General features: G+C 52.0%; 1 protein-coding gene across 1 annotated transcript; it reads left to right on the top strand.

Moving 5' to 3' along the window:
- Nucleotides 1–4,672: 4,672 nt before the first annotated feature.
- REX1BD (required for excision 1-B domain containing) lies at nt 4,673–11,374 on the top strand (the record flags this gene model as incomplete). Its single annotated transcript, XM_083720853.1, has 4 exons — nt 4,673–4,767; nt 7,069–7,273; nt 8,327–8,415; nt 10,945–11,374. Coding segments are annotated over 4 exons (462 nt in total), but the record flags the coding sequence as incomplete, so codon positions are not given.
- Between the last annotated feature and the right edge of the window lie 688 nt (nt 11,375–12,062).

Here is a 12,062-nt window from a genome sequence, read left to right as displayed (position 1 = left end):
CAGTGAGCACTCAGGGCTGATTTCCTTCAGAATCGAGAGGTTGGATCTTCTTGCAGTCCATGGGACTCTCAAGAGTCTCCTCCAGCACCAGAATTCAAAAGCATCCATTCTTCGACGATCAGCCTTCTTGATGGTCCAGCTCTCACTTCCATACATCACTACTGGGAAAACCATGGCTTTAACTATACGGAGCTTTGTTGGCAAGGTGATGTCTCTGCTTTTTAAGATGCTGTCTAGGTTTGTCATTGCTTTCCTCCCAAGAAGTCTTTTAATTTCGTGGCTGCTGTCACCATCTGCAGTGAAGGTGCAGTCTACCTCGGCTTAAGGGCGGCTGGCGTCCTTTAAACCCATATTCCAGACTGAGGGCAAACACAGCCTGGCTGGCTGTTCCTTCTCACCCGCACTAAAGGCTCGGTGTTGGGAGGCGAAACTGGAACCCGGCACCCGCCAGCACCAATCAGCCAGCGGGGCAGGGAAGGGGGGAAACATTAGCTTGTCTGAGATGGGACACACACAGACCCCAACTGCCGCCCCAGGCTGGATGTTTTTTGGTGGGATAGATATTTCCGCCAAAGCCGGACGGTTTGGGCGGCTTGCCACAAAGGCCTTTTGGAGCCCCGTGGCCTGGAAAGCTCATGGAAACTCTCGGTTTTAATTGGGTGGGGGAACGGAAACACCCCCCCCCAGCTGCCGTTGTTGGGCCTGGGGGTTCGGCGTAGGCTGTCAATTCCTCCTGCAACCCAGCCACAACTTTGTTTGCAACAGGAGATGGGGGGGAAATTTTTTCTGTGCATGCCAAAACCGCGTCCTGGAGGTGTCTCTGAATTGATGCCGTCTGCCGCGAGGCCGGCAGTTTGCTGGAGAGACCAGGAAGCCGGCGGGTCTGTGTATATGGGGCATATCTCTTATTTATTTGTATTTTTTAATTAATATTCAACGAGACGAACCTCATGGTGCTGTCCAGCTCCACGATCCGGCGAGGCAGCAGCCGGGTACGACGCGAAGGGGTTGTTCTTCTAAGGATTGTAAAGTTGTGTATTATTGTTAAAATTATTGTGTTGAAATTTCTAATGAAAATTTTAAAAGGAAAGGAAAGTTGGAAAGGGGTCCCCAAGCTCATCCATCCCAACCCACTTTCAAGGCAAGAATCTCGGCTAAACAGAGGACCACCCAACCTCTGCTTCAAAACCTCCGAGGGAGAGTCGTCCACCTTTCCATCCCATCTCAAACGCTTTGGTACTCAAACAACTTGGAACCTAAACACCGCAAGCCTCAAAATAAGTGTTCTGGTTTGTGAACATTTTTCGGAAGCCGAACGCGCTCCGTTTTGAGTGCCACACTTTGGTTTTGAGCGTTACGCTGAGGTCTGTCTGTTTTTGCTATTTATTTTTCGTTTTTGCAGCTCTCTTTCTCTCGTTTTTGTGACTGTGCGGAACCCAGTCCAGATTGATTCTGCGACTGCAGTTTTGTTTTGTTTTAATCATATTTCATTAGATTTTACAAAAATTAACAACCGTATAATGTTTATTGCTTTCATTTTATGGACTAACGGTCTCGTTAGAGAGTAAAATTTGTGTTAAATTGCCATTTTAGGGGTTGTTTTTAGAAGTCTGGAATGGATTAATCCGCCTTGTGTTGCTTTCTGTGGGGAAAGCAGTGCGCCTTGGTTTTGGAACGCTTTGGTTTTGGAACAGACTTCCGGAACAGATTAAGTTTGAGAACCAAGGGACCACTGTACAATGGGAGATTAGCCTCTACCCAAAGACGTCGTGGATTTTGGAGGCGCCCAAACTCAAGACGAAAGGGGGGAACGATCCGAGAGGAAGGCACGCTTTACAGATCCTCTCCAGGATCGAGTTCCACCTGGAAACCACCATTAAGACCATGGGTAGGCAAACGAAGGCCCAGGGGCCGGATCTGGCCCAATCACGTTCTCAAACCGATCCGCGGATGGTCCGGGAACCAGCGTCTTTTTACATGAGAAGACTGTGTCCTTTTCTTTAAAATGCATCTCTGGGTTCTTTGTGGGACATAAGAATTCGTTCATTTTCTTGCTTCCCAAAATATAGTCTGGAAAGCGAAATACAGTGGGACCTTGGTTCTCACAGGAATTATTTTTTCCAAAATATAGTCCGGCCCCCCACAAGGTCTGAGGGACATTGGACCGGCCCCCTGCTGAAAAAGTTTGCTGTCCCCTGATTAAGACCACCATTGAAGAGCTTCCTCCTCGCCGTAGTGGGAGAAGGAGAAACACAGCTGCGGTTTTCGCCTGCGATTCCTGCCCCCATCGCAAGGGGGTTGGTTTGGATGACCCTTGGGTGTCCCATTCCAGCCCCCCAATTCTGTGCCGCCGGCCTGCTCCTTTGGTCCAAGCCAGGCTTCAAAACAGCCCAGCGGAAACTTCCTTATGGAGTGCGATCGAAAGCCGGATTTGGCATGGCAGCCAAACCGGACACCGTCCGTTCCAAAGCTCAGGTTTGGGGAATGGGGGCAGGATTTTTAGGTTTGTGGACTTGCCAGCTCATATCCCCATAACCCATATCCCCAACCCCTTCCAGCCCACGATTTGCACGTAATATATATTTATATTTCTTGAAGCCCAAGGGTTCCCTGTTTTGCGCACACGCAAAAAAAGAGAAACTTTAAAAAATGATTATTTCTTCTCTACTTATTTCCTTCCATCGCTTTGTTTTCTGCGACGGAGAGTCTTTTAATAAAATAGAGAGAGAGAGACTTTTAATGTGCCGAAAAATATACAGAGCCAAGGTCTGGCAAGAGCCGATTTTGGCAAGGAGAGCATGGCCAAAACGTGGCAGGAAGATTTAAAGACAATAAAAGAATAACATTCAAGCATTTCATTGTAGAAATTTTTGTTGTTGTTTTGTTTGCAGAATATGGGTAGATATTCGAGAGCTGCTGGCTGTTCTGCTACAGAACAGTTGTGCGAATACGAAAGCTCAGAAAAGTGAAAGGCTCTTTGTTCGGTTTGTTCGTCTCAAATTAGACCTGATATAAATCAGTCCTGACGCCTCTCTCTGTGAGTTTCTGTACGTATTTAAGATACAGAGGCAAGAGGCTAATTTATAATGGTATTTTGGGAATCACTCGTGTTCTCATGGGGCTGCGTGGTTTTATACTTTCTGGGTCGCCCGTGACCACATTATCAGAGAATTGTAGAATCAGAAGGGACCCCGGCGGTCATCCAAACCAACCCCGGCGATGTGGGAATCCTTTGCCTAGAGAGCTTCATGACATAGTCAGGATTCGAACCCTGATCTCCAATGTCCTGGTTCAACACTCTCTAACCACTACCCCCCCCCCGCCTTCCTAGACTTCTTCTGCTATGGGGCAACTCTATAAATTAAGTGGGGGGGGGATCAAAACGTCCCTTAGAGAAGGATCTGAAATATTATCAATCAATCAATCAATCAATCAATCAATCAATCAATCAGTTCTTTATCGCAGTCTAAAGACCCGCAAACGGAACCCGGTACATAAAAATATTCTAATTGAAGCTTGTTTTATTTGATGCTTCGATAAAGAGGTACCTAAGAACTTAATTCGTTCCGGAGGTCCATTCTTAACCTGAAACTGTTCTTAACCTGAGCTACCACTTTAGCCTCCTGCTGCCGCCGCACAATTTCTGTTCTCATCCTGAAGCAAAGTTCTTAACCCGAGGTACTATTTCGGGGTTAGCGGAGTCTGTAACCTGAAGCGTATGTAACCCGAGGTACCACTGTATTTTGCCTTTGAAATTGAACGCGATAAAGAAATGAAATGGAAATGATAATATTGGCGAATGTCACCGCGGTGCCTTGACATTCCGTCCGGGAGCGGCCACAACCCAGGTTCAAGGTTCCGTTTGGCGATTCGTGGATATTATCTGAGTTTTTTAACGCTGAGTAGACCTGGAGGAAGTGCAAGTAGATAAATAGGTACCACTCCAGCGGGAAGGTAAACAGCGTTTCCGTACGCTGCTCTGGTTCGCCAGAAGCGGCTTAGTTCTGCTGGCCACATGACCCGGAGGCTGTACGCCGGCTCCCTCCGGCCAATAAAGCAAGATGAGTGCCACAACCCCAGAGTCGTGCACGACTGGACCTACTGGTCAGGGGTCCCTTTACCTTTAGACCTGGAGGAAAGGGATGTGGGAGGCGCTGTGAGTTAAACCACAGAGCCTAGGGCTTGCCGATCAGAAGGTCGGCGGTTCGAATCCCCGCGACGGGGTGAGCTCCCGTTGCTCGGTCCCTGCTCCTGCCCACCTAGCAGTTCGAAAGCACCTCAAAGTGCAAGTAGATAAATAGGTACCGCTCCAGCGGGAAGGTAAACAGCGTTTCCGTACGCTGCTCTGGTTCGCCAGAAGCGGCTTAGTTCTGCTGGCCACATGACCCGGAGGCTGTACGCCGGCTCCCTCGGCCAATAAAGCGAGATGAGCGCCGCAACCTCAGAGTCGTCCACGACTGGTCTTAACGGTCAGGGGTCCCTTTACCTTTAGACCTGGAGGAAGAAAAGTCGGTCGGCGACCGTGTAGAAAGGCAGCAGTGTTTCTGAATTCCTGGTGGCTGGGAATCGCAGGAGAGGGGAGCCGCTCTTGTGTTCAAATCCTGCCATGGTACCAAGAGCATCGGCCCTCGCTCCATCGAAACGCATCTCCCAAGCTTAATTCCTTTTTTCCCCCCATTTGCAGTTGGAAGCGGACGTCCAGACCCTCGTCCACCGCTTCTATGCCCTTCAGAGCGAACGGGTCGAAGCCTACCACCTCTTCGAAGAGTGAGTATCGCTGACCGGTTGGGGTTTTATTTATTTGGGGTGGGGGATGTAGCCAGGTTTCCAGAGGAAGAGTGGCTTTCGTGCCCGATTGAGGATTCCTGGCCTGGAACCGATGCTATGGGACTACAAAGCCCATCGTCCACTGCCAGCTCGGCCAGTCGCAGTGGACGATGGGAGTTGTAGTCCAACTTCTACATACGATCTCCTTGTGCAGCGCTCACAGCGATGCACTGGGTACATATATGCGTGTTCCACTATGCGGTGCGTTCTGCGCCGTTTCCTAATATACTAATCCCGCGATCTTATTCTTCCTGCTCTCAACGGCTGTTTATTGTTATTGCTTCGTTTTGTTTGGATGGTTCGTTTTCAAATAAACGACAACAACAAATAGACTTGAAAACGCCAGGATCCCGGCAACCCACGTTCACCCTCGGCCGGTTTTCAGGACCCCAGAAAGGTGGTTTTGAGACACCCCCCCAGGACCCCATCCCTATCTTTTCAGTACTGCCCTCAATTTCCATGCCTCTCCGTCCAACGGGGGAAGGAGGCCCAGAAGGGGTGGGGGGGTTCCCTCCCTGCTTTTCCTGTCGCACCCAGGGCTTTTTTTTGGCTCGGGTGCCCCTGATTAACTCCAGATGAGCTGAACGGGGGGTGGAAAACCTCCATCCCTAAACACCTGTCTTCGATTTGCAGAGAGAAGGCGCTCCGGAGCGGGGTCTCTGGGCAGGGGGGCGGTAATTGACTTCTGGGGAATCGAGAACCGAGACCCTCCGGCAACCCCCCACGACTCCGACCGAGCAGGCCTGGCTTCTCAACCACCTCCCTCCCGCCAACCCACTTGGCAGGGGTGACGCCCCCCCTTGCCAGGCAGGCTGGTGTGTGCGTGACGGTTCCTAATTCACCCATGCCTCTTGCAAACCCAGCCCAGCGAGGTCACGCCAAAGGGGTGGAGGCATTTTGTAGAATTGTAAGATTTGGGAGATGGATGTGGGTTAAACCACAGAGCCTAGGACTTGCCGATCAGAAGGTCGGCGGTTCGAATCCCTGCAATGACGGGTGAGCTACCGTTGCTCGGTCCCTGCTCCTGCCCACCTAGCAGTTCGAAAGCACGTCAAAGTGCAAGTAGATAAATAGGTACCGCTCCAGCGGGAAGGTAAACGGTGCTTCCGTGTGCTGCTCTGGTTCGCCAGAAGCGGCTTAGTCCTGCTGGCCACAAGACCCAGAAGCTGTACGCCGGCTCCCTCGGCCAGTAAAGCGAGATGAGCGCCGCAACCCCAGAGTCGGCCACGACTGGACCTAATGGTCAGGGGTCCCTTTACCTTACCTTTACCTTTAAGATTTGGGAGATACCCCCAAAGGGCATCTAGGCCAACCCCTTTCCAAATTCAGGTTTCTTTTGTTTTTTTGTTTAAATTCCTGTACAGGGCTGCCTTCAGATGTCTTCTAAAAGTCAGCGTTCCACAGGGCGGGCGCCACCACTGAGAAGGCCCTCTGCCTGGTTCCCTGTAACCTCACTTCTCACAAGGAGGGAACCGCCAGAAGGCCCTCGGCGCTGGACCTCAGTGTCCGGGCTGAACGATGGGGGTGGAGACTCTCCTTCAGGTCTACTGTGCCATTTAGGGCTTTCAAGGTCAACACCAGCACTTTGAATTGTGCTTGGAAACGTCCTGGGAGCCAATGTAGGTCTTTCAGGACCGGTGTTATATGGTCTCGGCGGCCACTCCCAGTCACCAGTCTGGCTGCCGCATTCTGGATTAGTTGTAGTTTCCGGGTCACCTTCAAAGGTAACCCCACATAGAGCGCATGGCAGTAGTCCAAGCGGGAGGTAACCAGAGCATGCACCACTCTGGAGAGACCGTCTGCGGGCAGGGAGGGTCTCATCCTGTGTACCAGATGGAGCTGCCCTGGACGCAGAATTGACCTGCGCCTCCATGGACAGCTGTGAGTCCAAAATGACTCCCAGGCTGCGCACCTGGTCCTTCAGCGACACAGTTACCCCATTCAGGACAAGGGAGTCCTCCACACCTGCCCACCTCCTGTCCCCCAAAAACAGTCCTTCTGTCTTGTCAGGATTCAACCTCGATCTGTTATCCATCCTCCAGCCACCTCCAGACACTCACACAGAACCTTCACCGCCTGATTTAAAAGAGGCCATTGAGGTCTTTTCCAACTTTGAGATTCTGTGCCAGGAGACATGAAGCCGGGATGTTCTGCATTCGGCCCAGACCTCGGTCTTCAAGTCCAGGCAATGGGTACACTGCTGCATCTCTCGACTGTTTTCCCCCCGCTCTTTCCTGCCAGGGGCCACCGGGCGTATCTCCGAAGCGGCCCCGACTACGACTTCGCCCGCTACCGCCACCTGGTGCATGAGATCACCCAGGCCTTCAGCGGCATCTCGCGGGAGATCCTGCAGATCAAGGAGCAGCTGGAGGGACCCCGCGGGCGGCCCGACCTCGCCCAGCACTTGGGGCGCCTCCAGGAGAAGGAGAAGGAGAAACTCGAGCTGGTGAGAGAGAGAGAAGGGCCGTGCGGTGGCCAGTCTCTACTTTGCGCCCATTTTACAGGTGCAAAACTGATCCCCTTCTGGTTTCGTGCCGGAAGAGTGTTTTGATCTTGTAATCGGGATCGGTAGTGTCCGGAATTTCAGGTGCGGACGTCCCTTGAGAGCTTTGGGTTTTTTGGAGGGGCTTGTATGTATTCATAGAATCATGCCGTCCCGTACAGGATTTGAACCCGCCACCCTGGCCTTGTCTCCCCTCTGCAACGGATGCTTTGGCTTAAAGTTTCCTTCACTGCAGGAGCGTTTGTCTAGATGACTCTGGAGGTCCCTTTCCAGCTCGACAAGTCTTTAATTCTTACCACGCTCTAACGGGCTGAGCTACCCAGCTCGCAAAAAGTCAAAACGCCCCTTGCGCAATAAACGCCTTGTTCATCATTTTCATTTCAACCGCTTGCCGTCGTTTTCGCCTTGCGAACCGGCCTGATCTCTCTTCGAACGAACGAACAAATATTATTTATAGCGAAAACAGGGGGGCGGGGGGGGGAAGAAAGCGATAAAAGACGGAAAATCATCAGAGGTGTTGACGGAAGTCTAAAATAACGTGTAAGTTACATATGCGGTTGTTGGAAATGATATGTTAATACAAATATAAAAGGGGGGGAAGAAAACTATAGCAAAAACATTATTTTGTTAGGTAAATCCTGAAATTCTGGCTTATTTCGTTCTATAACAAAACATTTCTTTTTTAAAAAAAATAAATATTATTTATAAATGAATATTATTGCATTTATAGCCTGCGTCGGGGGCTACTTCCCTCTCTCCCTCGCAATTTCATACTCACAACAGACCTGCAAGGTTGGCTAGCGACCAGCCGGAGGTTGGATTCAAACCCAGGTCTCCTCCTGCCTTTCGGGTCCGGGTCTCTAACCACTGCACGGCACTGCCCCTCTTGCAAACTGCTGTCCCAGCAAACTGGGGAGAGGGGGGGCTGGTGATTTCTGCGCCCCCTTTCGTCTCCTCCAAGAGGGTCTCACCTCCTCGTTTCTCCCCCCTTCCCAGACGGCTCAGCTACAGCTTGCCAAACAGAACGCTCAGGACCACCCGGGCGAGGAAGCCCACCCTCAAGAGGTTCGGGAGCTCAAGCAGAGGTAAGTGTGGGGGAGACCCCCGTGGTTGCAAATTGGAAAGAGGGGTGCAATGCTTTTGCTTTCAAACGCCCCCCCCAATCGCATCAAGGCTCTTCAACCGGGAGAAAAAAAATGCATTTATTTTTATTTCTGAAAACTCGGCCGTAACTCTCACAAAGTGTCTGCATGCAGAGACGCCTCTCCATCCTTGTTTTAAGAGGGGAGTCCTGTTAGTTTGAGGCTTGTTGTTGTTGTTTAGTCGTGTCCGCCTCTTTGTGACCCCCTGGACCAGAGCACACCAGGCCCTCCTGTCTTCCACTGCCTCCCACAGTCTAGTCAAACTCATGCTGGTAGCTTCGAGAACACTGTCCCACCATCTCGTCCTCCGTCGTCCCCTTCTCCTTGTGTCCTCAATCTTTCTCAACATCAGGGTCTTTTCCAGGGAGTCTTCTCTTCTCATGAGGTGGCCAAAGTCTTGGAGCCTCAGCTTCAGGATCTGTCCTTCCAGTGAGCACTCAGGGCTGATTTCCTTCCGAATGGAGAGGTTTGATCTTCTTGCAGTCCATGGGACTCTCCAGAGTCTCCTCCAGCACCAGAATTCAAAAGCATCCATCCTTCGGCCATCAGCCTTCTTTATGGTCCAGCTCTCACTTCCATACATCACTACTGGGAAAACCAGAGCTTGAACTATACGGACCTTTGATGTCTCTGCTTTTTAAGATGCTGTCATTGCTTTTGTCATTGCTTTTCTCCCAAGAAGCAGGCGGCTTTTAATTTCTTGCTACAAAAGTAGAAATTAACAATTTCGGGAGAAAGGAAAAGGGGCACGCACTTGGGAGAGAGTCATTGTCTGGGGGGGGTTTAAACTCCCCCCCATGGACCCCCTGCCATATCTGTGGAGGGAAGAGCGGGTTGGGGTTTTTCCCCCCCCAGATCCTGTATATTTTGTTAAATAGATCTCCGGCGGAAGTTCAGGAATCTGTTGATTTGTCGGAAGATGGGTGGGGTGCTTCTTGCTAGTTCCAGATTTGACCCTAACCTGCATGAAACTCACCTAAAATCGCCCCGATTTTTTAAAAAATGGCTCAGAAGACAAACTGGCTCCCTTTCTTGCCCAAGTCACCCCGGGGAAACGATTAGATTTAATTTCCACGCGCCCAACTCCTATTCACGCCCCCTTCAATCCGTTGGCAATCCCAGTTCATTTCTCACAAAAACGCAACCTTGAGAAAAAGCAATCTTAAATCTGTTTATGCGGACAGCTCAGGCGGTAGAGCGTAAGACTATTTAATCTCAAAGGTCGCGGGTTCAAGTCCCACGCTGGGCGAAAGGTTCCCGTATTGCAGGGGGTGGGCTGGATGACCCTCAGGGTCCCTACAATTCGCTGCAAAATAGGACCTACCCGATAAACTCACGCCACGACAAAACTCTCTGAGAAAAGGGGAATATTTCCACATCTTGGGGTGCTCTTTTTGGACCGACAGGGCCTGAACTCCCACAATCCCCCTTGGTCGCAATCTCCCACAATCCCCCTTGGTCGCAATCTCCCACAATCCCCCTTGGTCGCAATCTCCCACAATCCCCCCTTGATTGCAATCTCCCACAATCCCTCTTGCTTGCAATCTCCCACAATCCCCCCTCGATTGCAATCTCCCACAATCCCCCTTGGTCTCAATCTCCCACAATCCCCCTTGCTTGCAATCTCCCACAATACCCCCTTGATTGCAATCTCCCACAATCCCCCTTGGTCGCAATCTCCCACAATCCCCCTTGCTTGCAATCTCCCACAATCCCCCTTGATTGCAATCTCCCACAATCCCCCTTGGTCGCAATCTCCCACAATCCCCCCTTGATTGCAATCTCCCACAATCCCTCTCGGTTGCAATCTCCCACAATCCTCCTTGGTCGCAATCTCCTGCAATCCCCCCTTGGTCGCAATCTCCCACAATCCCCCCTTGGTCGCAATCTCCCACAATCCTTCTTGGCTGCAATCTCCCACAATCCTCCTTGGTCGCAATCTCCCGCAATCCCCCCTTGGTCGCAATCTCCCACAATCCCCCCTTGATTGCAATCTCCCACAATCCCTCTCGGTTGCAATCTCCCACAATCCTCCTTGGTCGCAATCTCCCGCAATCCCCCCTTGGTCGCAATCTCCCACAATCCCTTTTGTTTGCGACCTCCCACAATCCCCCCTGGTCGCAATCTCCCATAATGCCTTGCGTGGAGGGGCAGAACCGCTCTGTTTCAAGACCCAGATCCCTTTACAGGATAGATTTTGCGGGGTGCGGGTTGGGGTTCAGATTCAGCACACGGAAAAAAAGCCTTTTCATTTTTGCAGAAGAGGGGTCTTTGGAGAGGTCCCACCCCCCGATTGCTCTGCTTCCGCTCTGGGGGTTTTTGGCTTCCCACGGGCAATTGGATCGCTGCATTTCATAAACAAGCGGCGAGGGCCGGGGAGGGAGGCGGGCAGGGCCGGGCGGCCCGAGCCAAGAGCGTGCCTAATCGCCTCCATATGCTCCTTTATTTATCGTTTCCATCCGTCCCAAACAGGCTAATTCAAACCATCGAGGCAATCAGCGAAATTCTCCAAGATTTCAAGTACGATTCTGAAGAAAGCTCTTGACGGGACGTCCCACAGGAGGAGGAGGAAGGAGATTTTTCGGCGGAGGGGGGGAGAGGAAACCCCCCTGCAAGCCAGCAACGTTTGGATCGCTCTCTCCCCCCCCAGCCCCCCGCCCCACTGCCCGCTTCTTTACCCGGTCTGGGTTCTGACCTGCCTCGCACGCAGGCCCCGACGCGAGGGGCTCGGCTGGACGTGCTTTGGCCCTCCGCCCAGCACGAAAGGCTCCAGACCCACGCCGAACGAGCCCAATAAAGACCTCTCCCTAGACTGGGGGGCTTGGCTGGAGCGGGAGATGTGGGGCAAGGGGGTGAGAACGTTCTCCTCGTTCGTTTGGAGTCAATAAAAGCTTCTTGTTTACTTGAGTATCTGCGGGACTCTTTGTCCAAACCCAAATCCGTTTCGCCGGGACGTGCAATGGTTGGGCAGGATGTGGGCGGGCGGACAAGGTGGGAAGGCGAATTTTGCCGGCCATTTGCTTGCCCCTGTTGTTAGAGGTTTATTGGCAGCCGGGCATCTCAAGAGGCAATGGAGTGCGCTTCTGGAGGTGAAGCCAAAACGGCTGTGTTAGTGGCAGGGAAGTGACGTCTCCGGGGTGCAAGCAAGGTCTGGGAGGTCCTGGGCTACTCAGCCTCACGGAGAGGGTACTGCCACAGTCTGGTTCGCGGGCTATCGAAGTCCCGGCGGGGGACGTCAGGACCAGGGGCAAGATGGCGAGGTGGGAGCAGGAACAGGGGTCCAGAAGCCAGGAGTCTGGAAGCCAAGAGTCCGGGGGTCAGAGAGCCGGGAGTCAGGAAGCCAAGGGTCCGAGGGTCAGGAAGCAATGAGTCACAAAGTCAGGGGTCCAAGGAGCAAGGAGTCACGAAGTCAGGGGTTGGAGGATCAAGGAGTCACGAAATCAGGGGTCCAAGGGTCAGGAAGCAAGGAGTCAAGAAGTCAGGGGTCCGAGGATTAGGAAGTAGGGAGTCACAAAGTCAGGGGTCCAAGGAGCAAGGAGTCACGAAGTCAGGGGTCCAAGGATCAAGGATCAGGGAGTCACAAAATCAGG

This window comes from Podarcis gaigeae (genome assembly GCF_964106915.1).
Source record: "Podarcis gaigeae genome assembly, chromosome: 18".
Lineage (NCBI taxonomy): Eukaryota > Metazoa > Chordata > Lepidosauria > Squamata > Lacertidae > Podarcis > Podarcis gaigeae.
This window is presented reverse-complemented; position numbering and strand designations above follow the sequence as displayed.